At 38.6% G+C, this 27,349-nt stretch overlaps 1 protein-coding gene across 9 annotated transcripts; it reads left to right on the top strand.

The window, feature by feature from the left end:
* On the top strand, positions 1-27,057 carry LOC115694036 (3-hydroxyisobutyryl-CoA hydrolase 1-like). Of its 9 annotated transcripts, none has more exons than XM_056317567.1 (15): positions 1-232; positions 318-412; positions 18,451-18,531; positions 19,414-19,482; positions 20,251-20,314; positions 20,609-20,688; positions 20,809-20,892; positions 22,222-22,306; positions 23,597-23,682; positions 24,748-24,869; positions 25,250-25,310; positions 25,474-25,572; positions 26,263-26,364; positions 26,445-26,486; positions 26,589-27,057. In XM_056317567.1, the coding sequence occupies exons 2-15, from the start codon at positions 374-376 to the stop codon at positions 26,724-26,726; spliced, it is 1,152 nt and encodes a 383-aa protein (XP_056173542.1). In that variant the 5' UTR covers positions 1-232; positions 318-373; the 3' UTR covers positions 26,727-27,057. The 9 variants fall into 9 exon arrangements, with proteins under 9 accessions (XP_056173542.1, XP_056173546.1, XP_056173544.1 ...); XM_056317571.1 differs by having other exon boundaries at positions 26,564-27,057; XM_056317569.1 differs by having other exon boundaries at positions 5-154.
* The last annotated feature ends 292 nt before the right edge of the window (positions 27,058-27,349 follow it).

Below are 27,349 nucleotides of genomic sequence, written 5' to 3'. Positions count from 1 at the left end.
ACTCTTCATTTTCCGACCCAATCGCCCCCACCAAATCTGAGCCCGAGCATCGTTTCCGAACAGAAGCAAGAAAAAAAACGGCGACGGCGGCGGCCAAGGTCGAGTTCGGCTGTTTCTGTCCGAGCATTCACTGTCTCCATGTCCGCGTGATTGGGTACGAGGAAGAACCAGTTGAGGTTTCGGCTGATTTGCTTCTGTATTCGAGTTATCTGAGTTCTTGAGCGGACGTTGGGTAAGCTGTGCGTGGGGTAGTTTGTCTGCGAGCTTCATTTGTGGAAGAGTTCCTGATTTGGGTCGTGCTTGTCTCTGACTCTTAGGGGTCGGAGAAGGGTTGGCACTCCACGCTCGATCAAGAAGAAGAAGAAGAAGTTCCATGGCTTCGATCTCCTCCGGTAATGGCCAGGAAGATCAGGTACTGAGCTCCGTTACTTTACATACAGGCAATGCAACCATACTGTACAGAGAGGCACTGGGGTCTTTGTTTCTTCCAGTGTTGCGTGAGTAGTGAATTGGGTCGAGGCTTCGATTAGATTTTGCTTATGCTGCTGAGTTTGATTGCCCCTGCGCTTTGAATTACCGATGGATTTGAATTTTGGCGACGCTATCGGGGTTCGAATGATGATGGGTGTCTGATAAAAATCTTATTTTAGCTGGAATTACCGAGGGATGAAGCTTGAGATGTTGTTCTGCTGATTGGAACATTGCATTTTAGTGCCCTAGAGCGCAGGAGTACTATTCTCTGGATGATTATAGCCCGACAGAACTGTGTTATACTCCTTCAAGAACTTGTAATGGAGATTCGATTTACTTTGTTTCTGTAGGTTTTGGTGGAGGAGAAGTTATTTGTGAGAACACTGATACTCAACAGACCCAAGCAACTGAATGCTCTTTCATATTCTATGGTGTGTCTCTTATCTGGCTGCTGGACACTCTGTGCAGTTTCATTCACTCTTACTGTTTGGTTGGAAGTGTCGCATGGGGTTCTTTGTTATATTGGTTGCCGATTTGCTGTTTCTCCGTTGAGGCTTTTCAAACTAATCATGGGTGTTGCTTTTTTGCGAAATGGTTCGTGGAATTTATTTGTTGAGTTTTCCTATCATATAGCACCTGAAATACTTCACTTTCGAGAAAGCTCTTTCCACAATCCAAAAATTATTCGTCAGTTTCATCATACAGGATAAACTAACATCTGATTGCATTATCTAGTCTATCATTATAAGGTTTTTACTTTCCTGCTCTTGTCTTGCATTTGATTAATTCCTTGGAGACTGCATGTGGCTTTGCTAAGAGCAGTATTAGTGTTCTGCTTAACTTTTTGGGTTTGTATTCTTTTTCCTAAGAAAAAATGAATGTGCCATTTTTATGCGAACTTTGGAAGCACGCATTGCGAAAGGTCATAGGGAAAGAAGGTTATTATATGGGATCAATAACCAAATCTAGCGACGCCCACATACATGTCAAGGATATTATTAGATCCTGCATAAAATACGTGAGTCTCTTTGTAGCACAGTTCAGCCTGAATAACCTCTTTTTGTTGCATCAAGCAAAATATATCTGTGGAATTGTCATGCAGTAGTACCATTTTCTGTTTCTTTTTTATTACCTTTTATGCCTTTTGTGATAGTCACCTTGTTGGCATTGGAATTTTGTTGTCATTTCAGATAATTTAAATAGGTGACATACTTGTTGTCTCAACCTCAATAGCTCACATCGTTAATTAAGCTTTGTTTGCTACATGGCTATTGTATAACCATTTGTTACTATTATTCGCAGATATCTCGGTTATTGGAACTTTTCCTTGTTTACGAGAAGGATTCTAATGTGAAGTTGGTAATCTTAAAGGTACGTTGCTTCATACAAAGCATTTTTTTATGACTGTTAAGAGCCCTCCAAATTGCACAAGTAGAAATATCAGGATCATGAGCCTTGAGACTGTCTTTTGGGAGATTGGTAGATTCTTTCTGCCCACTGAAAGATTGGTAGAGTTTATTGGACTTAGTTTGGTGAACTTTGTCTTGCTGGTGTACCATTTAGGGCTGTGCGCTCACTTATGTATATGTTTTACAAAATTGTCAATTTATTAATATGCTTGAGCAGCAAGGTAAATTATGTTTTGTTTGCTTCTTTGACTGGATTTAAGACCTATTTTTTGGGTGACATATCATATACATGGGGACTAGTGGTGTATTATATGAGAAATAAAAAATTTCTGGAGCTTTTGGGAATTGGATGGCCTTTCAAATGTCTGATTATGAGTTGCAGAGGGTGCATTCTAGCTTCGAATTATTGTTGGCTGTTTATGAATTTTGCATTGGTCAATCATTTGGAAAGGTAAACAACCCAAAGATGTCTGTCGTTGAAGTAATACATCTCATCTATAACAAAGTGCTCATCTATTTAGGCTTCACAGTCATGCTTTCTCAAGTTCAACATCACATTAGAGAACAGTTGTCAAATTGGCCTTGTTGGCAGTCATTGTTATTGAGGAGACGATTGTTGGCTCCTTTAGATTGCAAGACCTTAATGATTACTTGACATTGTTAGATCTTGTGGCCCTTATCTTCTATTACAATGTTCTCCTTTCATACGTTGCTATCCCAATTTGGAAATCCTACATATTTTCTTAGCTCAGGGATCACTGTTTTGTTTGTGTTTTTGTTTCTGTAGGGAAAAGGGAGAGCTTTATGTGCCGGTGGTGATGTCGCAGCTGTTGTGCGTGATATCAACAATGGTACAGATTATTTTAGTGGTTTCATGGTTCATCTCATACTGACTGTAAAGTAAAAAATAGGGCCGAACTGAACTTATATCCCATTATGAGTAGATGCACTTAAGCTTCTAGATTTCCCTTTTCTCAAGGTGAAGTTTCACATGCCAATAGTATCAATCCTTCATTAACCTATCAAAACATCATGATGTCCATCAGTTTCTGACAAGGCTTGATCTCTGTTATATGCAATTCATATGTTGTTCGTTCGGACTAGGAAAGTGTATGATTGTTGATAACATTGTTTTCTGTAAATGTGCTAGGAAATTGGAAGTCGGGTGCAATCTTCTTTCGGAAGGAGTTCACTTTAAATTATCTGATGGCAACATACAGTAGACCTCAGGTGATCTGATATTATAATCGGTATCTTTTTGGGAGTTCATAATAGCGACATCAATGTTAGTGTATCTAAGGAGTCTTCATTTGGATGTATTCATGTAGTCTTACTTTTTACATGCTGGTTTTAATGAAGGTATCAATCTTGAATGGCATTGTCATGGGAGGTGGGGCTGGTTGTTCCATACATGGTTGTTTTCGCGTGGCAACAGAAAATTCGGTATTGCCTCTTTATGTTGGCTTACATTTCCTTTTTATTTGTTAGGCAATCTACTGTTATTGTTTGTGGCAGTCAGTGGTGAGTTGTAACACACAGGTTACTTCTAAGCTCGTCTGATTTAGAGAGTGCATTCCTTGAAAGAAATTTTTATTTTTGCATTAGGCACTTTGCTGATGTCATTAATCTCGCTTACCATTTCACTAGTAATGGCTGATCCGCAGCTTAATTATTTACCGAAAATGCTGGTGAAATTGTTTAATTAACTGACATCTCCTATGGAATAGAGCATGTGTTCCTTGTTTCAAATTCTGGTTGAAGAAAGATCATGATGATGCATTTTGATATAATATTATCATCCACCCAATCATGGGTGGTTGGTAGAGGAAATAAATGAATTTAAGATTATTATCACTAGAAGTGGGACTGAACAAGATTCAGTGAAGCACGCAGAGTCACGGACACAAATAAATCAGTTATTCCTACTGTCATCAACATGTGTTTGAAGCAGGAGGATGATAGGAGGTAAAGGTAACCACAGAAGAATATGAGAGCTCAGGGCCCAAAAGAATAACTACCAAACGTGAAAGAAAATAGCTAATTAAGTTGGATATTCTTACATTGTTCTAGACTCTTCAAGCATAGACCCTCATTTTACACCATGAATGAAAAACCTTAAAGTGTCATTGAAGTTAGAATTCTTGGAGAGAATGTACAATGGAGTGTAGCCTGCCATTTTCCCCTCTTGGGCTACTTCTGGGGATTTCATAAATATGTTTAGTTCGTAAAGAGCACGTATGTTTGAATAAAGAATGTTTCCCCAGCTTTATACATGGATAATATACATATCTAGGTGGGCAAGGTTCCACAGAAGTTAATACAAGACTTACATAAATTTATTGTGCATTCACTTCTATGTACCTATATATTATCTGATATATGTGACTTGAGATCAGTTGACCCCACTTAACGAGATTGAAATTGTTGTTTGCTTAATGAATAAGGCACAGTAGATGTCTAGTGGCAAATTCTTAAAACAGATGTTTGCTTGTGGAACATAAAATGGTTATTTTCTCAATACCTTTTACCACTCGATATGCAATTTGTTACATAACCTAGAGTATCTAACCAATACTGCAGATATGTGTTAATTAGAGTGCTGCATGTAAGCAAGCAATTGGTGGGTGCTATTGTGGTGTTGATTGTCCAGCTTCTTGTTCCGTTAACATCATTCTTATCAAGATTTCCAGCAGCTTTTATCAGCATAGTTTGGTTAATCTCGTTGCAGGTTTTTGCTATGCCTGAAACAGCTCTGGGTCTCTTTCCAGACATAGGTGCCTCATATTTCCTGTCAAGGCTCCCAGGACATTTTGGTAATGGCCAACGATAGGAAAGGGCACTTTATCTTCCTATCTAGTTTTATGAGTCAATATTAATTGAAGATTAAAAGTTACTAACTTCTGGAAGTATGTAGATATACTTATTGGGTAGAGGTTCAGTTGTTAATTCTGTCAGGAGCATTCTACTGGTAGTGCCTGTGGAAGTGCTACTCTGTTCAATGAATGACTTAGAAAACTTAGGCGACAACCAAAACGTTTGAGTTCTTGAATCAACATATCATAAGCCGGTGGGCTTCCATCTTATATTCATATAATATAGCAGATTCGCAACCATGTCAATTTGGGATTTAGGAAGCATATTCTTCAGAAGATTGGGAAACTTGAGATAAGGAATAATTTCCTCGAACTGTATGTCAAGAGGACAGACAGTGCAATCGATGGAGCCACAAACGATACATAATAGTGATTATATTGCTAGATGATGCTACTTAATGAAATGTAGGGTTGACATACAATAGTGACCATCCACTTTTTACACTTTGATTATAACCTGGTGGGTGATGAGAAGAAAACAACATTCTTTCTGGTGTTTTGGGTTGAACCTTGGTTTCAGTTGCTTCTGTTTGGAAGTTGGATAAATTTCCAGCTGGAATATGCAAATTGATTCTTTTCCTTTTCTTTATTTTTTCTATTTTAAGCTGAAATATGAATGACACAAGTGTGACTGCATTCATTTGTTTTGAGTTCTGCTAGCATTTCATTTGTGGCTTTGGGATCTTGATGTTAAAAATAATAAATTATATTATTGGTGCTTTGACCTGAATTGTTAATAGTAGTTAGAAATTGCACAAGAGAACTTATGGAAGGGATTCCTGATGTTGATTTTGATAGATTGGGATCTAAGATTCCATGTTATTCAATTTAGTGTTGAGAAAAGAGAAGAATTTGATATGCACATCTTTAACCTGAAGTCTAGGGTTACGGTTTTAATTTCTCTGTTTCAACCTGCATAATGATTTTTATCCTTTTATATCAAAATTAAGGATTCTCCTGGTTTGTGACTACACCTGATCTTGACATGCAAGAACCATTTTCCTATGGACTAGATTTCAGCTTATATATCTTGCAAAATTAAAGATTAAATCATGCTCTAGATTTGAGCTCATATAATCTATTACATTCTTGGGGAAGTTACACATATTCGTGTTAGATTATTTGTATTCTGTTACACTTGTTACCCCATTTTCTTGTCTTAAAATTAAAATTTACCATGCTTCTCTCTTATCTGTGCCAGGGGAATATCTTGGTCTTACTGGTGCTAGATTGGATGGAGCAGAGATGCTTGCATGTGGCCTTGCAACTCACTTTGTTCCCTCAGCGGTATCCTTCTGCTTTTACTTCAGTTTTGCGATAATTGCTTGAATGTGGAAGCTACCGGGGGGAAATAGGGAAAAGACGAAGCATAGAAGACCAATGCGTTGTTAGAGAAGTTCTGCCAAAGCAATAGGTGAAGTAGTTGTCGGGAAAAAAGGAAAAAGGAAGAAAATAAGACCATATTACAACCTTAACAACTAGTGCTTATTAGAGAAAGCATCTATCTTGCCTTTTGAGGTGCATTTGGAGTCTAGTATGTTGGCTGGAAACCATATAGGACAACATTGATACCGATAGATATAGTGACATTGAATATTGCGGGATAAAATATTAGATGTGAAAATTAGACAGTGTGGCTGAGAGAACTGCTTGCTTGGTGGATGTGCAAAGATGAAAGAATTAGAAGTGAATGCACATCCAACAAAGCTTCAAGGATTGCGGTAAGACCGGGGAAATTCAACCTAAGTAGACCTGTCAAACAATGGCTTTCTGATGTATCATGGATAAAATGTGACTGTTTGGAAGTGGGCCACATTGAGATCTGTGGATAGAGACTATGCATGAGTTCAAACTTTTGGGGAAATTCTTGCATTTGGGGTCTTGTAAAATCTTAGAAAGATATGTAAGAAGGAATGCTTATGGAAATTAACATCAGATAGAACTGAAAAACGCTTAATCATATTGTTGTTGCTGATTTGGGAATGCTAGGCCAATGCTAAATTTATGATAGTTACCTGTGTTATTGTGCTGGACAAGAGATGTTCATCTTCGCGCTCATTTCCTATGGTTATCTGATTTATCTTTGTATATTCATGACATTGTTCAGAAATTGCCGTCGCTAGAAACAGCTCTATACACGGTAGATTCTACTGATCAAGCCATAATTTCAGCAATCATTCATGAATTCTCTGAGCTGCCTATGTTGAAAGAGCAAAGTGCGTACCATCGGTTAGTTTTGACCTACCATTTTCTTTATCTTCTTGTTGAGTTTTCTGTATGGTTTTGTTTAACCATCCATGCACAAATGTTCTTAATTAGAAAATACCAAGAAACCCTATAACTTATACATGTATGAAGAGGATAAATTGGTTATGGATTAAACAAAGCAACACAAATGAAAGAAATAAAGGAAATCAAGTGAAATTACCAAACAAGGATGTGTGAGTCTCAACATAGCACGACTTTATATCCTCTTTTATATAATATGTGTGTAGACTTCCAACTTTACTCAAGAAGCTTGAGTGGCTAGCGGCGGATCCTGCTGACTCACTCTTTCAATCCATGTCTCATACATCATTTTCAAGTTCTGTTTTTGACAGGTTGAATGTCATCAATAGGTGCTTCTCGCGAAGAACAGTGGAAGACATTCTATCTGCTCTCGTAAGCTGTTGGTGATTTTGTTCTCCATTTCAAGTCCTTGTTGTGATCATGAGAAAGGACATCTGCATGTGAACATGCATGAGCCTTTTTATGGGGCAATTTCTCAATGCTGATCTGTGCACATAATGTTGATTTCAACATTTCCTCGATCTCTCTTTTGCAGGAGCAAGAAGCCACAAATAAGGTAGATGATTGGATCCTTGCCTCAATTCAGTCACTGAAGAAAGCATCACCAACAAGCCTTAAAATTTCTCTTAGATCGGTGAGATTGCTGAATCTTTTGATGAGATATCAGCAGTGCATTTATTGACACAACTTATAGATAATGTGTATAATGAATATGGTCGAATGATTTCCATCTAAGATGTGCCAACCAACTTCTTGTTGTAATGTCAGCTGAAGGGAACGGCATCATTACTCTACTTGGAAACCAAGATTTCTTTTTCTCTTTTTGCCTTGGATCACCTACTGGAACGAATATCATGACAACTGTTTCCTTGATTTAAATTTTAGAGGTGCAGGCATATGCCTGTGACACCACCTTGTGCGTCAGTGTTTCTGATTTGGATAATGGCCCCCAGTAACGAGTAAAACATAGAGAATAAGAATCAACTTAAAGACCTGTGATGGATAGATGATCAAAGTAATAGCTAAAATTCGTAGTAGGGCTGAGAAGTGAGGTCAGTGTGCAGTATTTGCTCACTGACAACTCGAGTCAGTGTGCAATAGTGGAATTCGATTACCTATCCTTTTATAAAGGTCAAAGTGCCTAGAGTATGTACAACCACTCAACTTGTTCTCAAAGAGCATTTTATCTGCTATAATTAATTAAGTTGCACAATTGCCTTAGTTAATATTAGAGATAAGTGGGGATTTATCTTAGGTAGGTGACCTGTGTAAAAATTGTGAAATGGTCATACTTATAAGGGTTGATCCCTTAATTGCAGATAAGAGAAGGTCGACTACAAGGAGTTGGCCAATGCCTTGTTCGAGAATACCGAATGGTTTGCCATGTAATGCGAGGCAAAGTCAGCAAGGACTTTGTTGAGGTTCTGTAATCAATCTGATGATTGTTGTATAGTTTCATTTGAATCCAGGTGATAAAATGACACCTGTCCATGTAATGCAGGGCTGCAGAGCCTTACTACTGGATAAGGATAAGAACCCAAAGGTTTGACAAGTGTTCTTTTTCCATTTTCCGGGGTCTTTCCTTGTCATGAGTCGCTTTACCAAGATTTTCATCCTTCTCTTTTGTAGTGGGAGCCTCCTAGATTGGAGCTTGTCAGTGATAAGATGGTAGACAGTTACTTCTCCAAGGTGGATGATGAAGGCTGGGAAGATCTAAAGCTGCCCCCCAGATCGAACTTGCCTGCATCTGCTATCGCAAAGCTGTAACTCTCGGTATTGCAGATATCTTCGCTATCAATAAATTAGGTGGTGCAACAAGGACTAAGCTGCACAATGCGGAATAGCTATCAAGATAAGTACTCGTGGGTTGTGGAAAAGGCTGTCACTCCGGGGAACTTTAGACCCGATCAGACATGAGGTCAAAGGTTGGAGATGGACAATTGAAGATTAAGTTGAACAATAATTACATTGTAAATCTAGAGCAATTGCTCAAGTCATCAGGTGACTCATTAATCATTAATCTTATATCAGCTCTCATGTAGGATCTTGGTGGATTTAACCTGCTTAGGAACTATAATTGTGGCGAGCATTCCAGTCGCTACATGATTCATAGTAACTCATCGATGAATCCTATCGAATTTCTTACCGTCTGTCAGTCAATAGAAGTCCCGCTTCGGGTTAGGATCACGTTGAGAGGAAAAACTGAACTGAATGCTTGGTTAGGTCTATGTGACCGCAAGCTATTTATTTATAATAAAGCTAAAAAGGCCAAAAATATAATATTACTCTTATTGCTGCAATATATAAAATAATAAAGGAAATAGACAAATATGCCCTTATTAGTCAAGTACTCTCAAAACTCCTCAAGTTGAAGCATAGATATCACACATGCCTTTAGTCAAGTACTCTCAAAACTCTCAAAACAAGATGAAACGAGTTACTCCCCAATCCTTTAGTCAACACATTAGCTAGTTGATCACCGGACTAAACAAAGAGCATACAAATTAAATCACTCTCCAATTTCTCTTTGATAAAGTGCTTGTCAATCTCCACATGTTTTGTACGGTAATGCTGTACAGGATTGTGAGCAATACTAATGGCGGCTTTATTATCACAATATAGCATCATAGGAATAGGAACAGATACACCAAGATCTTCAAGTAATCCTTTAAGCCATAACAGTTCACAAACTCCATGTGCCATTGCACGAAATTCTGCTTTAGCACTAGATCGAGCAATCGCGTTCTGCTTTTTGCTGCGCCAAGTCACAAGATTCCCTCCTAAGAAAGTACAATACCCAGAAATAGACTTTTGGTCAGGAGATCCAGCCCAATCAGCATATGTATAGGCTTCAACTTTCAAGCCATCATGAGGAGATAAAAAAATCCCTTTTCCGGGAGCAGACTTCAAATATCGAAGGATTCGAAGAACAGCATCCATGTGAGTAGAGTATGGATCATGTATAAACTGACTCACTAGGCTCACAGCAAAAGCAATATCAGGTCTGGTGTGTGATAAATAAATCAACTTGCCCACTAACCGTTGATAACGACCCTTATCTACGAGATCACCATCATTTTCTCGAAGACGAGTATTGACCTCAATAGATGTATCAGAGGGACAACATCCTAATAACCCAACTTCTGTCAAAAGATCAAGGACATACTTCCTTTGGGATAGAAAGATACCTTTTGAAGATCTGACAACTTCAATCCCAAGAAAATATTGGAGCTTTCCAAGATCCTTTATTTCGAATTCTTGTCCAAGAAAATTCTTCAACCAGCTTATCTCATCAGTATCATTCCCTGTGACAATAATGTCGTCTACATAGACAATAAGAATAGTGAATTTTACAAACAAAGTATTATCAGCATTATTTTGTTTATACCCAACAAAGATCAAAGCTTTCTGAAACCTACCAAACCAAGCTTGAGGTGATTGCTTTAAACCATAAAGTGTACGTTTCAGCTTACACACTTTACCTTGAGTTTTGTCACAAGAAAAACTTGAAGGAATCTCCATATATACCTCATCTTCTAACTCTCCATGAAGAAAGGCATTCTTCGCATCTAACTGCTGAAGCTCCCATCCCTGGTTTACAGCACACAAAAGTAACACTCGAACAGTATTCAACTTGGCAACAGGAGCAAAGGTTTCTTGATAGTCAGTCCTATAAGTCTGAGTAAATCCCTTCGCCACCAACCATGCTTTATATTTGTCCACAGTACCATCCATCTTCTGTTTGACTACAAACACCCACTTACATCCTACCAGTTGTTTCCCAGGAGGAAGAACAACAAGATCCCACGTGTCATTTTTCTTCAAAGCATGCATTTCCTCCACCATTGCTATCTTCCACTTCTCATCTGCAAAAGCTTCTTGCTAATTTCGTGGAATAGAAACAAAAGATAGAGAAGATACAAAAGTACGATAAGAGCTGGACAAAGAGTCATATGAAACAATATTGGATATAGGGTGTTGAGTACAAGTTCTAATACCCTTTCGGAGTGCGATGGGAAGATCAGAAGGAGAAACCTCATCAGAAGGAGTAGTAGAATCCGGATCCGGAAATGATGACTGAATAGGCAATGTATCAGTGGTCTTAACCTGCGTGTTGGTAGTGGAATTCCTACGACGATATGTCTTCAATGTTTCCCCATTATCAATTCACCTTTGAAAGATATCAATACTTTGCTTAACAGGTGTGGTCTCCCCCTAAACCTCTGATATCTCCCCCTGAGGTATTGTATTATTCTCTACTTGCGTTGCATCGTTCTCCTCTTGAGAAGGAGAAGGAGAACGATTAGAGACTATTGGAGGAGGAGGAGGAGGAGGAGGAGGAGGAGGAGGAGAGTAAGTAATATCCTCAGGAACATTTAGAATTGGCAACACCTATACACTAGGACACTCCCCCTGAAGAGGTGGAGCAGAATAATAAGAAGTAGATTCATGAAAAATCACATCCATAGATATAATACTGCGCCTAGAAATATGCAGTTGAATACCCAAGAAATATGCAGCGGAGACCGCGGGATTCCAACTTACTCTTAGAGGTAGTGTTACGAGCATAACAAACACAACCAAAAAATTTTGGAGGAAGAATAAAAGTTGATGATCCTTGTAAAACATCAATAGGTGTGCGAAAATCAAGAATTCTAGTCGGCATCCGATTGATTAAATAGGCAGCGGTTAAAATAGCATCACTCCAATACTGAGAGGGGACATGACGTGCAAACATAAGAGACCTGGCTACCTCTAACAATTGTCAGTTCTTTCTTTCGGCAACACTATTCTGTGCTGGGGTATCAACACAACTGGTCTGATGAATAATGCCATGATCAAAGAGATACCGTTGAAACTGACCTTCAGTGTACTCAGTGCCATTGTCACTGCGAAGAATTTTCACAGTGGTGTTGAATTGAGTTTGAATCATTTTGTGAAACATTTGAAAATAACGAAAAACGTCACTCTTATGCTTCAACAAATAAACCCAAGTTGCACGAGAATGACAATCGATAAAAGTAACAAACCATCGATGACCAGAAATAGAAGTATGTCGGGAAAGACCCCATACATCAGTATGAATCACATGAAAAGGGAAACGGCTTTTATTATTTGAAGATGAATATGTAGAAAGAGTTTGTTTAGCAAAGACACAAGCTTCACCAAAAAACTCATCTTTATTACAAGCTGAAACGAGACTCGGGAAAACTTTTTCTAAAGTTCCTAAAGGGGGATGACCTAATCTGCAGTGTCACTGATGGAGATCTGTCAATGCTGAATTAACTTGATGACGTGTAGTAGACGACATAGAAGTAGAAACCCCACTACCCTCGAGCAGATAAAGACTACCATCCAATCTACCATATCCAATCTCCTTTTCCGTTACCAGATCCTGGAAAATACAGTAAGAAAGGAAAAAAGTTACTTTACAATTTAAGTCTCGAGTCAAACTACTAATAGAAAGGAGATTAGTAGAGAATGATGGAATATGTAAAACAGAAGACAATGGAAGAGTGGAGAAACAATTGATAGACTCTTTTCCAGCGATGGAAGAGAGGGTTCCATCAGCTACACGAACTTTGTCTCTACCGGAAGTAGGGGTGTATTGATGAAAGAGATTAGAAGAACGCGTCATATGATCTGTAGCCCCTGTATCAATGATCCATGGGCTGGAAACAACAGATGTATTAAACCCCCAAAGAAGATACCTGAAGTGGCTAGATTTAAAGCAAAATGGGAAGATGAATTGGCAACTGTGGAGGAAGCAGCAGGAGTAAAAGCTTTCAGTAGACGTTGAAATGCCTGAAGTTCTTCCTGGGATAAACCGATATCAGTAGTAGGTGTAGCAGTAACAGTTTCAGTATGGTTTGCTTTGTTTTTTGTCTTTCTCTGTGCCTTTTTTTCCTTAAAATCTGCAGGTTTTCCATGTAACTTCCAGCAGATAGCCTTAGTATGATAAGGCCTATGACAATATTCACACTTCACAACTTCCTTAGGGGTATCATTAAATCGAGAGAATGAACCAGATTTAGTAATAGTGCCAGCACTAATTTGTAGAGCAGATCGATCAATAGTAGAGGAGTGGAGCATTGTTGTCCTACGGCTTTCTTCTGAGTGAACTAGGGCATAGGACTGTTCCAGAGTGGGGAATGGAGACCGGCTAAGGATTTGAACACGTATCTGATCATATTCAACATTCAATCTTGCCAAGAAATCATAAACTCTGATCTTGTCCACATGGTTCTTGTAGGCAGCAATGTATGTAGTATTAGTTGGTTGATAATTGATATAATGATCTAGCTCTTGCCATAAACTCCGAAGCTCAGCATATTATTGAGATATAGTCATCTCCTTCTAAGAAGTGTTATGAACCCTTTTTCGAAGTTCATACACCTGTGCATCATTCCCGATTTAACCATAAGTATCCCCAGCAGCTGACCAAATTTGTGCCGCAGTATCAAGAAGCAAATATCCTTTTGCAATATGTGGCTACATCGAGTTAAGCAAAAAAGACATTACCAAAGAGTCATTCGAGATCCACTTGTCTTGAGTAGCACCTGATGTTTCCGGCTTCACAGAAGTGCCGTTAATCTGACCTGTAAGCCCACGGCCTACAATGGTCAAGAATACAAATCGAGACCATATCAAATAATTTGTGCCGTCGAGCTTCACAGAGATTGTAGCGAAAGTAATATAATTTGTACGGCCATCTCCTGTAGGTGGAGGGTTCTCAACTGAACCGTCAGACATTGTATCACTGGTAGTAGGCTAAAAATATCCTCCAAAAAATCAGCAAGATTAGATCAAGGGAAGAAAAAAATCGATTTTTTCAAGATTTATAAAACTTGAAAAAAATCGATAATTCTAATTTATCCCAAAGAATCTGAAAAAATATGGTGGTCCACGAACTGCAATGCTTTGGTTTTCACACACGAGAGAACTGTACGCCAGCGGCAAGGCAGAAACAATTCCAGACAAGAAGATCCAAAAAATCGTAGAAGAAGTTGAACCACCTATCGCGGACTGCAAAGAAGTTTTAGTTATGTCATAGAGGTGAAGTTTAGGGCAAATACTAGATTCGAAGAATCACCTCATTAGTGCTGCCCTACACTGTGAAAGAGAGCAAAGGAGAAGATGAGAAAGAACTGCGGTGGGAGAGACTGAAGGCGTGAAGAAAGGAAAAAGAAAGGTTGCGCATAGGAGATATTAGGGTTAGGGTTTCAGTTCAGATCTGACTCTGATATCATGTTGAGAGGAAAAACATAAATGAATGCTTGGTTAGGTCTATGTGACCCCAAGCTATCTATTTATAATAAAGCCAAAAAGGTCAAAATTACAATATTACCCTTATTGCTGCAATATATAAAACAATAAAGGAAATAGACAAATATGCCCCTATTAGCCAAGTACTCTCAACAGATCGGTAATCATCTAAGGTGCATAACGTTCTCAGCTAGCTCGACCATCGCTTGAGATGAATGTGTTCACAGAGGGCCACTGTCCCTTTTGCTGCTTTTGCTCATGTTTGTGTTGAACCAAGACCAGTTCAGGGCCCGTTTGGTTCGACTTTGGGGGAATGCATTTGGGGGAATGCAAATACCTTTGGGCTAAAGTGGTTTTCCGAAATGCAAGTAGTATTTGGTAAGTGTTTTTTAAAATCAACTTGGGTTAAAGGACTTTTGCTAATATTTTTTATAAAAAAACAAAAGCTCCGATGGAGCTTAACCACCGGCCACCGCCGCCTGGGGTCGCGCGACCCCGGCAACCGTCGCCTGGGGCCATCGGACGGACCTTGGGCGTCGCTTGGGTCGGGCGACCCAGGTGAGCCCGAGGTCCGGCGACCCTAGGCGGCGGCCACCGGGATCGCGCGCCCCCCAAGCGGCGGTCGCCAGCCACTGGACCTCGGTCTGGGAAAGATGAACAGTCACGATGAACAATGCAAGTTGCATTCCGAAAATGCAACTTCTCAAAGCACCTTCACCCTTACATTGGCCAAAAGTCCCTTAGAAATCATTCCAAATGCAATTGCATCTCTCCAAAATGAGTAAAAAAATTTGTCAAACACCATTTGCATTTGGCTAAGGGACTTTAGAGCCCAAATGAGCATTCCAAATGCTAAACCAAACGGGGTCTCAGTGGGTTAAGCGAAGTGGAGAAGAGTTTGTGGAAGTGTCTTTGATAGGAAACGGAGACCCGTTTGCAATTTATCACTGAGAATTTTCACAATTTCTTTTGATAATGAAACAGGCTCCGAAAAATATATTTGAGTTTAACTCATGGTTGGTTAATTAGAAATCAAATATCTGGAATTTCATCTCATTGGTTATATGCAAACTAAATACTATCTTAATCCTTGAAAGAGTAATGATTTGCAAGGCACGAATCACTCTAATTGGAGCGACCCATATGTTTTATTTTAATAAAACATATCTTATAGTGTGACGCATGCTATACTTTAAACTTGTCGTTGCTAAAATACTACACTTCGGATAAGATTTTACCTTCACTTTGGGCAAATTATAATATTCTAACGTCGGTTTTTAGATTTTGGGGATAAGCGTATTCGAAATCCTTAAACTTTTTTGTGAAAGTGTAATGAAGTCCTAAAACTAAATAAATTGATATAATCAAACCTTTCCATTAGTATACTATATTATGAACTAGTCACTGCTAAAAATACTACACTTTAGCATAAGCTTTACCTGTAATATATTCTAACATCGGTTTGTACATTTCGGGGATAAGCGCAATTAAAATCCTAGAACTTATCGCGAAATTGCAATCAATTTTTAAAACTTACCAAATTGGTGCAATCGAGTCCTTCCATTAATTTCGTCCAATTTAAATATTATAGAATTTAGTGACGTGGCATTTTCTTTTTTCTTTTTTGAAAGCATGGGGCGTCAGATTGGCGCCGCATCCAAAAAAAGCTCGAAATGTTCAAAAAAAAGTTCAAAAAATAAAATAAAACAAATAAATAAAAAAGGATATAGAATTAAAAAGAAAGAGGATTCAAATGGAGAGGCCAAAATAGAAATAAAAGTGCAGATCGGGATTCGAGGATTGGGCTGGAGGGGTATTCGGCCGGCGACACTCAACGGCGAAGCAGGGGGCCGTGGGGCCGCCCGGCCCGCCCCCTTAACCTTAAGCCCCCTCTAGCATAACATGCTTTTCTTCTTTCTTTTCTTTTCGACTCTTCTGCCTCTTTATTTTTTTTTAAAAAAAAAATTTGCCTGGAAAATCTCATTTTAATTAAAGTTAGGAGAAAAATTAGCCGAAACAGATTAATCTTCGTCGAGTTTAGCAGCAACGAGGACGATTTAAGCTTGATAGGCCTAAAGTCCATGACACACATCAATTTTAACTCTATTCACCAAGCCCATTTTCCAATTAAGACATCCACTTATTTTGCTTTTCTGGTTTGTTTCCGTCGTCCGGGCAAAAACTACCAAAAACCCTTAAATCATTGCAAACTAACCAATTTGGTCCGTCAATTTTTTCTTTTTTTGCTATTCACGGCAGGAATTTTTGGTAAGGTGGGGGGAAGATGACGGCGAGTGAGCGTGGGGTTTCAAAAAAATATGCATTTTTTTTTGAACTTTAATCCGATTTATCGGACCGGCCCATTCTGTCCGATCAACTTTTTCATTTTTTTGACAATTAGGTCATTATATGCATTTTTTTTTATTCGGACCGGTCCCTTCTGTCGGAATCACGGTCTAAAATTGCCGACGCGACCGTTTAAGTCGCCCTTTTCCGAATTCACGGAAAATTACACGTGCATACATCGCAAAACGTCATGTTTTGCTCTGGCGGCTGATTGATTTTCACCGACGCGTTGTTGACGGTACGTTTGTTTGGACGAGGGAAAGAACGGAGGGAAATGATTAAAAAGGATTAGAAGCGATTAGTGCGATTAATTTCATGTCTTATAAATCCTTTCGCATCCCTCGACACATGGAGGAATTCGGATTAATTTATTATTCTTTTTCGCTCATATTCTTATTTTATATTTATTTAAATACATAAAAATATGAGTTAATATCACGAAAAACCCCAAACTGGTACATCTGCGACAATTTTATCCTAAACTAATTTTTTTATCACGAAAAACCCCAAACTGGTACACGTGTAACAAATTTACCCAAAACTAATTTTTTGATCACAAAAAATGCCGAACCAATACATTTGTGACAAATTTACCCTCCGTTCGTTTCTATTAAATTGAATTAATATCACAAAAAATCATAAACTGGTACGACTGTGATAAACGGAGGGTAAAACATAAATTTAGTACTTCCGTCAATTGCCGCGTATCATTTAACAAAGTAATTTAATAATAAAATTTAATGAAAATAAATTGAGGGTAAATTTATCACAGGTGTACCAGTTTGGGGTTTTTGGTGGTCAAAAAATTAGTTTGGGGTAAAATTGTCACCGGCGTATCAGTTTTGGATTTTTTGCGGTATTAACCCAAATATTTAGTCATGATACATTTATTTATTATTTTTATATACTAACAAATAATTCCTACATATCCCTCTTTTCATAATTATTCCGGAAGGGAAAATGATACAAATGATCCCTGAACTTTGATATAATGTGCAATGAATCTGGTTCTCATACTTTTGGTATATGTACAATTTTGTCCTTGAACTTGAATAATTAGAATGACAACTTTGAATTTTTTTTTATAGCTTAGGGACTAAATTAAATATGTGTAAAAAATTTAGGAATCAAATTGAATAAGTTAAAAATTCAAGAATCACGTTACGTATTATAATAAAGTTCAAAGATCACGTTAACCAAATTAAAAATTTGAAGATGACGGTGCGTATCGGACCAAAAATACCGTGATTGTTTCTGTGCCTTAGCGATTGAGTACTTGAGCGGACGTTTGGTGAGCTGCGCACGTGTGGTTTCTCCGTGAGCTTCGTCGTGGAGGAGTTCCCGGTTGAGTCGTGTTTGACTCTGCCTCCTACCATTTTCTCGAGGAGTCAGAGAAGGGTAACCACTCCACGCTCGACCAAGAAGAACAAGCTCCATGGCTTCCTTCTCCTCCAGCAATGGCCAGGAAGATCAGGTACCGAGCTCTGTTGCTTTACGTAGAAGGCAACGATACTAGAGGGGTGGTCTTTGTTGCCCCCGGTAATGGGTGAGCCGTGAATTGCCCGCGGATCAACTTTTGGCGACACGATCATGGTTCGAATGATGATGGGTGCTTAAAAAGATCCTGTTTTAGCTGATGAAGCGCGAGATGTTGTTCCGCTGATTAGAACATTGCGTTTTTGTGCTCTGGAGCGCGGGAGTACTATTTTCTGGATGATTATAGCACGACAGAACTCGAGTTGTGTACTCCTTTAAGAACTTGTGATGGAGATTCGGTGTACGTTGTGTTTTTGTAGGTTTTGGTGGAGGAGAAGTCCTTTGTGAGAACACTGATACTAAACAGACCCAAGCAACTGAATGCTCTTTCATTCGATATGGTATGTCTCTTTTCTGGCTGCTGGATACTCTGTGCAGTTGGGTCTTCCGTCATTCTTACTGTTTGGTTGGGAGTGTTGCGTGGGGTTCTTTTGTTCTGTTGTTGCCATTTTGCTGTCTCTCTGTCGAGGCTTTTCACTCTATTCATGGGTGTTTGCTTTTATCAAATGGCCATGTGATTTATATGTTGAGTTTTCCTATCATATAGCACCTGAAAACCGGCACTCTCAAGAAAGCTCTTTCCACAATGCAAAACTATTCATCAGCGTTTATCACACAGGATCAGCTAAATATCTGATAGCATTATCTACTCTATTATTTGAAGTTGGTACATTTTCCTGCTCTTGTCTTGCATTTGATGAATACCTTGGAGACTGCATGGGGTTTTGCTAAGAGCAGGAGAAGTGTTCTGCTTAAATTTTTGGGTTTTTTATTCCTTTGCTAGGCAGTAATGAATGTGCACCTTTTGTACAAACTTTGGAAGCACACATTATGAAAGATCACAGGGAAAAAAGTTGTTCTATAAGATCAAGAACCAAATCTGGCAACACCCAGTACATGTCAAGGATGCTGTAAATCCTGCTTTTGTAGCATAGTTCAGCCTGAATAGCCTCTTTTTGTTGCATCCACCAAAATATATCTGCGGAATTGTCATGCAGTAGTACCGTTGTTTATAGCTTTTTGGATGCCTTTTATGCCTGTTTTGATTGTGGTAGCCACTTTGTTGGCAGTTGGGTTCTGTTGTCATTTCAAATAATTAAAGTATGTGTACAAGACATATTTGACTTCTCTTGGTCGTCTCAAACCTCAATAGCTCGCGTTTTTAATTAAGCTTTGTTTGCTTATGTGGTTATTGTATAACTATTTGTTGCTTTTATTTGCAGATATCTCCGTTATTGGAACTTTTCCTTCTTTATGAGAAGGATTCTAATGTGAAGTTGGTAATCTTAAAGGTACATTGCATCCTACAAAGCTTTTTCTTTTTTTTGACCGTTAATAGCTCTCCAATTTGCACAAGTGGAAATATCAGAATCGTTAGCCTTGAGATTGTCTTTTGGGAGATTGATAGACTTTTGTGGCCCACTGTGAAGATTTTTAGAGTTTATTGGATTTAGTTTGGTGAAAATTTCTTTTGCTGGTGTACCATTTAGGGCTGTGCGCTCATTTTTATATATTTTACAAAATGTATAGTCAATTTATTGATATCCTTGAGCAGCAAGGTAAATTATGTTTTGTTAACGTCTTTGACTGCATTTAAATACCTATTTTTTGGGTCACATATCATATACATGGGGACTAGTGGTATACAATATGGGAAATAATTCTGGAGCTTTTGGGAGTTGGATGGCCTTTCAAATGTCTGGTTCTGAGTTGCAGAGGGTGTACTATGGCTTCGAATTATTGTTGGCTATTTACAAATTTGCATTGGTCAATCATTTGGAAGGGTAAACAACCCAAACATGTCTGTCATTGAAGTAGTTCATATCAGCCACAACCAAGTGCTCATCTATATAGGTTACACAGCCATGCTTTTCTTCTCAAATTCGATATTGCATTGAAGAACAGTTGTCAGATTGGTCTTGTTGGCATTGGCTGAAATTGAGGAGACGATCGTTGGCTCCTTTAGATTGCAATACCTTAATCATAGCTTGACATTTTTAGATCTTGTGGCCATTATCGTCTCAGAATCGACTGTTTTGTTTGTGTTTCTGTTTCTGTAGGGAAAAGGGAGAGCTTTTTGTGCTGGTGGTGATGTCGCAGCTGTTGTGCGTGATATCAACAACGGTACAGATCATTTTAGTTATTACATGTAAAGTAAAAAATAGGGCGAAATTGTACTTTTATCTCGTTATAAGTAGATGCACTTAAGCATGCAGTTTTCCCTTGTCTCACGGTGAAGTTTCATGTGCCAATGGTGCCAATCCTCTTGATCCTTCCTTCATTAACCTATCAAAAAGATCACGTTGTCCATCAGTTTCAGACGAGGCTTGATCTCTCGTATATGCAATTTATATAGTATTTGTTCGGACTTTAAAAACTCATGATTGTTGATAATATTGGTTTCTGTAAATGTGCTAGGAAAATGGAAGTCGGGTGCGATCTTCTTTCGGAAGGAGTACACTTTAAATTATCTGATGGCAACATACAGTAAACCTCAGGTGATCTGATATTATTATACGTATCTTTTTGAGAGTTCATAATAGTGACATCAATGTTAGTGAAGGGGCTGGTTGTTCCATATGTGTAGTCTTACTTTTTACGTGCTGGTTTTAATGAAGGTTTCAATCTTGAATGGCATTGTCATGGGAGGAGGGGCTGGCTGTTCTGTACATGGTAGTTTTCGTGTGGCAACAGAAAATTCGGTATTGCCTCTTTATGTTGGCTTGCATTTCTTTTTCATTTGTTAGGAAACCTACTGTTATAGTTAGGTTGGGAATGTTCTATTGTTGCAGTCACTGGTGTGTTGTAGCACACTGGTTACTTCTAAGCTTGTCTGGTTTAGAGGAAAAAAAAAGAATATTTTTTGCTTTAGGCACTTTGTTGATGGCATTAATCTTGCTTACCATTTCATTAGTTATGGCTGATCCACAGCTTAATTATCTACCAAAAATGCTGGTGAATAATTAACTGACATCTCCCATGAATAGAACATGTTTTCCCTTTTCAAATTCTGGTTGAAAAAAGATCATGATGATGCATTTTGATATAATATTATTGTCCGCCCAATCATGGTTGGCTGGTAGTGCAAATGAAAGAATTTATGATTATTATCACTAGAAGTGGGGTTGAACAAGATTCAGTGAAGCACACAGAGTCACAGACCCAGATAAATCAGTTATTCCTACTGTCATCAGCATGTTTTTGAAGCAGGAGGATGATAGGAGGTACACAAATAAGGTGACAGCAGAAGAATATGAGAGCTCAGGTGCCCAAAACAGTTACTACCGAGTGTGACGGATACCTAATTAAGTGCTTATTCTTAAATTGTCCTAGACTCTTCAAGCATAGACCCTCATTTTACACCATGAATGAAAAACTTTACAGTGTCATTGAATGTTAGAGTTCTTGCAGAGAATGTACAATGGAGCGTAGCCTGCCATTTTCCCCTCTTGGGCTACATATGGGGATTTCATGAATATTGTTATTCCCTAAAGAGCATGTATATTTGAATAGTAGAATGTTTCCCTAACTTCAATGCATGGATAATATACATATCCAGGTGGGCAAGATTCCACAGAAGTTAATACAAGACTTTCATAGATTTACTGTGCATACACTTATATGCACCTATATATTATCTGAAATAGTGACTTGAGATCAGTTGACCCCACTTAAGGAGATTGAAATTCTTGTTTGCTTAATGGGTAAGGCAGGGTAGATGTCTATTGGCAATTTTTAAAACAGATGTTTGCTTGTGGAACCTAAAATGATTATTTTCTTAGTACCTTTTACCACATAACATACAATGATTATTTTGTCAGTACCTTTTACCACTTGTTATGCAATTGGTTACATAACCTAGAGTATCTAACCGGTAGTGCAGATATGTGTTAATTTGAGTGCCTCATGTAAGCAAGCATTTGGTGGGTGCCACTGTGGTGTTGATTGTCCAGTTTCTTGTTCCTTAAACAGCATTCTTATCAAGATTTCCAGCAGCTTTTATCAGCATAGTTTGGTTAACCTCGTTGCAGGTTTTTGCTATGCCTGAAACAGCTCTGGGTCTCTTTCCAGACATAGGTGCCTCATATTTCCTGTCAAGGCTCCCGGGACATTTTGGTAATGGCCAACAATAGAAAAGGGTACTTTATTTTCACATCGAGTTTTACGAGTCAATATTGATTGAAGATAAAAAGTTTCTAACTTCTGGAAGTATGTAGATATACTTATTGAGTAGAGGTTTGGTTGTTAATTGTGTCAGTAGCATTCTACTGGTAGTGCTCGTGGATGTGCTAGTCCTAACTATGGTTGACTCAGAAACTTACGTGACAACCAAAACATTTGAGTTCTTGAGTCAACATATCATAAACTGGTGGGCTTCCATCTTGTATTCTGCAAATATAGCAGATTTGCTACTGTGTTGATATGGTATTTCGGAAGCATATTCTTCGGAAGATTAGATAACTTGAGATAAGGAAATTTGCCTCAATTCATATGTCAAGAGGACAAACAGTGCAATCGATGAAGGCGACAAATGATAAATAATAGTGATTATATGGCTAGTTGATGCTACTTGATGCAATGCAGGGTTGACATACTTTAGCGACCATCCACTTTTTACACTTTGAATATAACCTGGAGGGTGATGAGAACGAAATAATGTACTTTTTGGTGTTTTGGGTTAAACCTTGGTTTCGGTCGCTCCTTTATGGAAGATGGAAAAAAATCCCAGCTGGAATATGCACATTAATTCTTTTTCTTTTTCTTCCCGTTTAAAGCTGAAAGATGAATCACACAAGTGTGAGTGTGACTGCATTCAGTTGTTTTGTGCTTCTGCTGGCACTTCATTTGTGGCTTTGTGATCTTGACCTTAAAAATCATAAATTATATCGTTGGTGCCTTGACTTGAATTGTTAACAGCAGTCACAAATTGCACGAGAGAACTTGTGGAAGAGATTTCGGATTTTGATTTTGATAGATTTGGATCTGAGACTCTATGTTATTCAATTTAGTGTTTAGAAAAGAGAAGAATCTGATATGCACATCTCTAACGTGAAGTCCAGGGTTATAGTTTTAATTTCTCTGTATCAACCTGCGTAATGATGTTTTTTTTTTTCTATTACCCTTAATCTCTTATCCTCTTGTATCAAAATTAGAGATTCTCTCAGTTTGCAACTAAACCTGATCTTGACATGCAAGAACCATTTTCCCTGTGGACTAGATTCAGCTTATATATCTTGCAATACTGAAGATAACAATCATGCATTAGATTTCAGCTCATATAGTCTTGTATTTTCTTGGGTAAGTTACACATATTCGTTTTAGATTGTATGTATTCTGTTGCACTTGTAACCCCAATGTCTTGTCTAAATATTGAAATCTACCATGCTTCTTTATTATCTGTGCCAGGGGAATATCTTGGTCTTACTGGTGCTAGATTGGATGGAGCAGAGATGCTTGCATGTGGCCTTGCAACTCACTTGGTTCCCTCAGCGGTATCCATCTGCTTTTACTTCAGTTTTATGATTATTGCTTGATGAATGTAGAAGCTACAGGGGGAAAAAGGGAATAGACGAAGCACCGAAGACCAATATGAACTTTTGTACTAGCGGTTGTTGGAGAAGTTCTGCCAAAGGAAAGGTGAAGAAGTTGTCAGGAGCAAAGAAAAAAGGAAGTATAGAAGACCGTTACAACCTGTACAATTAGAGCTTAGTAGAGAAAGCATGCCTTTTTTTCGATACATTTAGACACTCAGAGCTGGGAAATGTCTGGTTGTTTGTTGGAAGAATGTTGTCATGTTGACGGAATGAGATGTGCTGAAAGCTGGATTATTTCGTTATATTGTTTTCCAACAGGAAATGATTTCCTTTCAATTTCTTTTTATTTTTAGTTATGTCTTGTTGGGAGAAAGGTCTCTCTCTCTCTTTTTTTTTTGGGGGGGGGGGGGGGGGGGCGTGTTGAGGGGTGGGGGCATTAGGAGTATAGTATGTTGGTTGGAAACCATATAGGACCACATTAGTACTGATAGATATAGTGACACTGAATATCATTGAATATTATGCGATAAAAGATTAGATGTGAAAATTAGACAGTGTGGCTGAGAGAACTACTTGCTTGGTCGATATGCACAAATGAAAAAATTAGAACTGAATGCTCATTCTAAAAAGCTTCAAGGATATTCCTGTCGGTAAGACATGGGAAATTCAACCTAAGATGGCCTCCTCATGTTTCATGGATAAAATGTGACTGTTTGGAAGTGTGCCATGTTGGGATCTGTGGATAAACTATGCATAAGTTCAAAGTTTTGGGGGAAAATCCTGGCATTTGAGGTTTTGTAAGGGATGGAATCTTCGAAAGATACGTAAGAAGGAATGCTCATGTAAATTACACTCAGATAGAAGTGAAAATGCTTAGTCATATTGTTGTTGCTAATTTGGGAATGCTAGGCCAATGCTAAATTTATAATAGTTACCTGTGTTGTTGTGCTGGACAACACATGTTGATTTTCGCTCTCATTTCCTATGGTTTTCTGATGTCTTTGTATATTCATGGTGGTTCAGAAATTGCCGTCACTCGAAGCAGCTCTACACATGGTAGATTCTAGCGATCAAGCTGTAATTTCAGCAATCATTGGTGAATACTCTGAGCTGCCTATGTTGAAAGAGCAAAGTGCATACCACCGGTTAGTTTTGACCTACGATTTCCTGTATTTTCTTGTTGAGTTCTCTGGATAGTTTTGTCTAGCAGTCCATACACAAATGTTCTTATCTAGAAAATACCAAGAAACCTTAAAACCTTATTCATGTGGAAGAGGATAAATTAGTTATAGACAAAACAAAACAACATGAAAGAAAGAAAGGAAATTAAGTGAACAAAACGTGCAGTTTTACCAAACCAAGGATGTGTAGACATAGCACAACTTTATATCCTCTATGATGTACTGGTAACTGTGTGTAGACTTCCAACTTTAATCATGAAGCTTGAGTGGCTAGTGGCAGATCCTGCTGACTCACTCTCGCAATCAATGTCTCATTCATCATTTTCCAATTGTGTTTTTGACAGGTTGGCTGTCATCAATAGGTGCTTCTCGCGAAGAACTGTGGAAGACATTTTATCTGCTCTTGTAAGCTGTTGGTGATTTTGTTCTCCATTTCCAGTCCTCGTTGTGTTCATGAGAAAGGGCCTCTGCATATGTACATGCATGAGCTCTTTTATGGGGTAATTTCTCTATGCTGATCTGTGCATATTATGTTGATTTCACCACTTCCTCGATCTCTCTTTTGCAGGAGCGAGAAGCCACAAATAAGGTAGATGATTGGATCGTCGCCTCAATTCAGTCATTGAAGAAAGCATCACCAACAAGCCTTAAAATTTCTCTTAGATCGGTGAGATTGCTGAATCTTTTGATGAGATATCAGCAGTGCAATTTTCAACACAACTAATAACTTTTCTTTTTTGGTCAGAAAAAACTAACAACTTATAGACAATGTAATGTGAATATGTTCGAATGATCTCCATCTAAGATTGCCAACCAACTTCTTTTTGTAATGTCAGCTAACGGGAATGACATCATTACTGTACTGGAAAACCAAGATGTCCTTTTCTTCTCTTTTTGCCGCGGATCGCCTACTGGAACGAATATCATGACAACTGTATGCTCAATTTAACTTTTACACGTGCTGGCATATGCCTATAACGACACCATGTGCATTAGTGTCTCTGACCTGGATAATGGCCACCAGTATTGATTAAAATGCAGAGAATAAGAATTAACTTAAATACCTGTGATAGATGGCCAAAATTCATAGTAGGGCTGGGCAGTATTTGCTCACAGACTACTCGAGTCAGTGTGCAATAGTAGAATTCGATTCCCTATCCTTTCATAAAGGTCAGAGTGCCCAGAGTATCTACAATCACTCAATTTGTTCTAAAAGAGCATTTTACTGCAATAGTTTGTGAAGTTGTTCAATTGCCTTGGTTGATATTAGAGATAAGTGGGGATTTCGGTTAGGCAGGTGACCTGTTTAAAAATTGTGAAATGGCCATACTAATGAGCATCGATCTGGCAATTGCAGATAAGAGAAGGTCGACTACAAGGAGTTGGGCAGTGCCTTGTACGAGAATACAGAATGGTTTGCCACGTAATGCAAGGCGAAGTCAGCAAGGACTTTGTTGAGGTTCTGTAATTAACCAGATGTTTGTTGTATAGTTTCCTTTGAATCCAGTCGATAAAGTGACACTCGTCCATGTAATGCAGGGCTGCAGAGCCATTCTAGTGGATAAGGATAGGAACCCAAAGGTTTGACGAGCGTTCTTTACCAATTTTTCGGCATCGTTCCTATTCTTTTTCTTCCCTTGTCATGAGTTGCTTTGCAGAGATTTTCATCCTTCTCTTTTGCAGTGGGAGCCTCCTAGATTGGAGCTTGTCAGTGACAAGATGGTCGACAAGTACTTCTCCAAGGTGGATGATGAAGACTGGGAGGATCTAAAGCTACCCCCCAGATCGAACTTGCCTGCATCTGCTATCGCAAAGCTGTAACTCTCAGTATGGCAGATTTTCGCTGTCAATAAATTAAGCGGTGCCTGCATGACGCAGAATAACTGTCCAGATAATGAGTTATGGAAAAGGTTGTCGCTACATCGAACTTTAGACACAGTCCGACATGAGGTCAATGGCTGGAGATGGACGGCCGAAGAGTTAAGTCGAACAATCCTTGTGTTGTGCATCTAGAGCAATTGCTCCATTCATCAATACGAGTGACTCCCATTGATCTTATTTCAGCTCGTGTATGATCTTCGTAAATTTAACCTTCTAAGGAACCAAAATCATGGCATATCTTTTTTTGATCGAATCATCTATCTTTTATGGATATCTCGAAGCAGAACCGTGGTAATCTGTTTGAGAAACTTCCTGTTCAGATTGTTTCGACTCAAAACTAAATCTTTGCGTGTAAGTAGAGATTATGCATTCCGCGTGCTTCGCAGATACATGCTTCTGCACGTTTTTGTAGTAACTTATACATGAATCCTATCGACTTTCTTACCGTATATTGGCCAATAGAAAGTCCTGTTTCGTAGTAGGATCGGTAACCATCTATGTCGTGCGTTTGTTCTCGGCTAGCTGGACCGTCGTCTGAGAGGAATGTTATTTATACTGTCCCT

The sequence above is a fragment of the Syzygium oleosum genome, unplaced genomic scaffold, assembly GCF_021117445.2.
Source record: "Syzygium oleosum isolate NSW1041296 unplaced genomic scaffold, Sole_v2.1 Sole_v2.14, whole genome shotgun sequence".
In the NCBI taxonomy this organism is placed as follows: domain Eukaryota; kingdom Viridiplantae; phylum Streptophyta; class Magnoliopsida; order Myrtales; family Myrtaceae; genus Syzygium; species Syzygium oleosum.
This window is presented reverse-complemented; position numbering and strand designations above follow the sequence as displayed.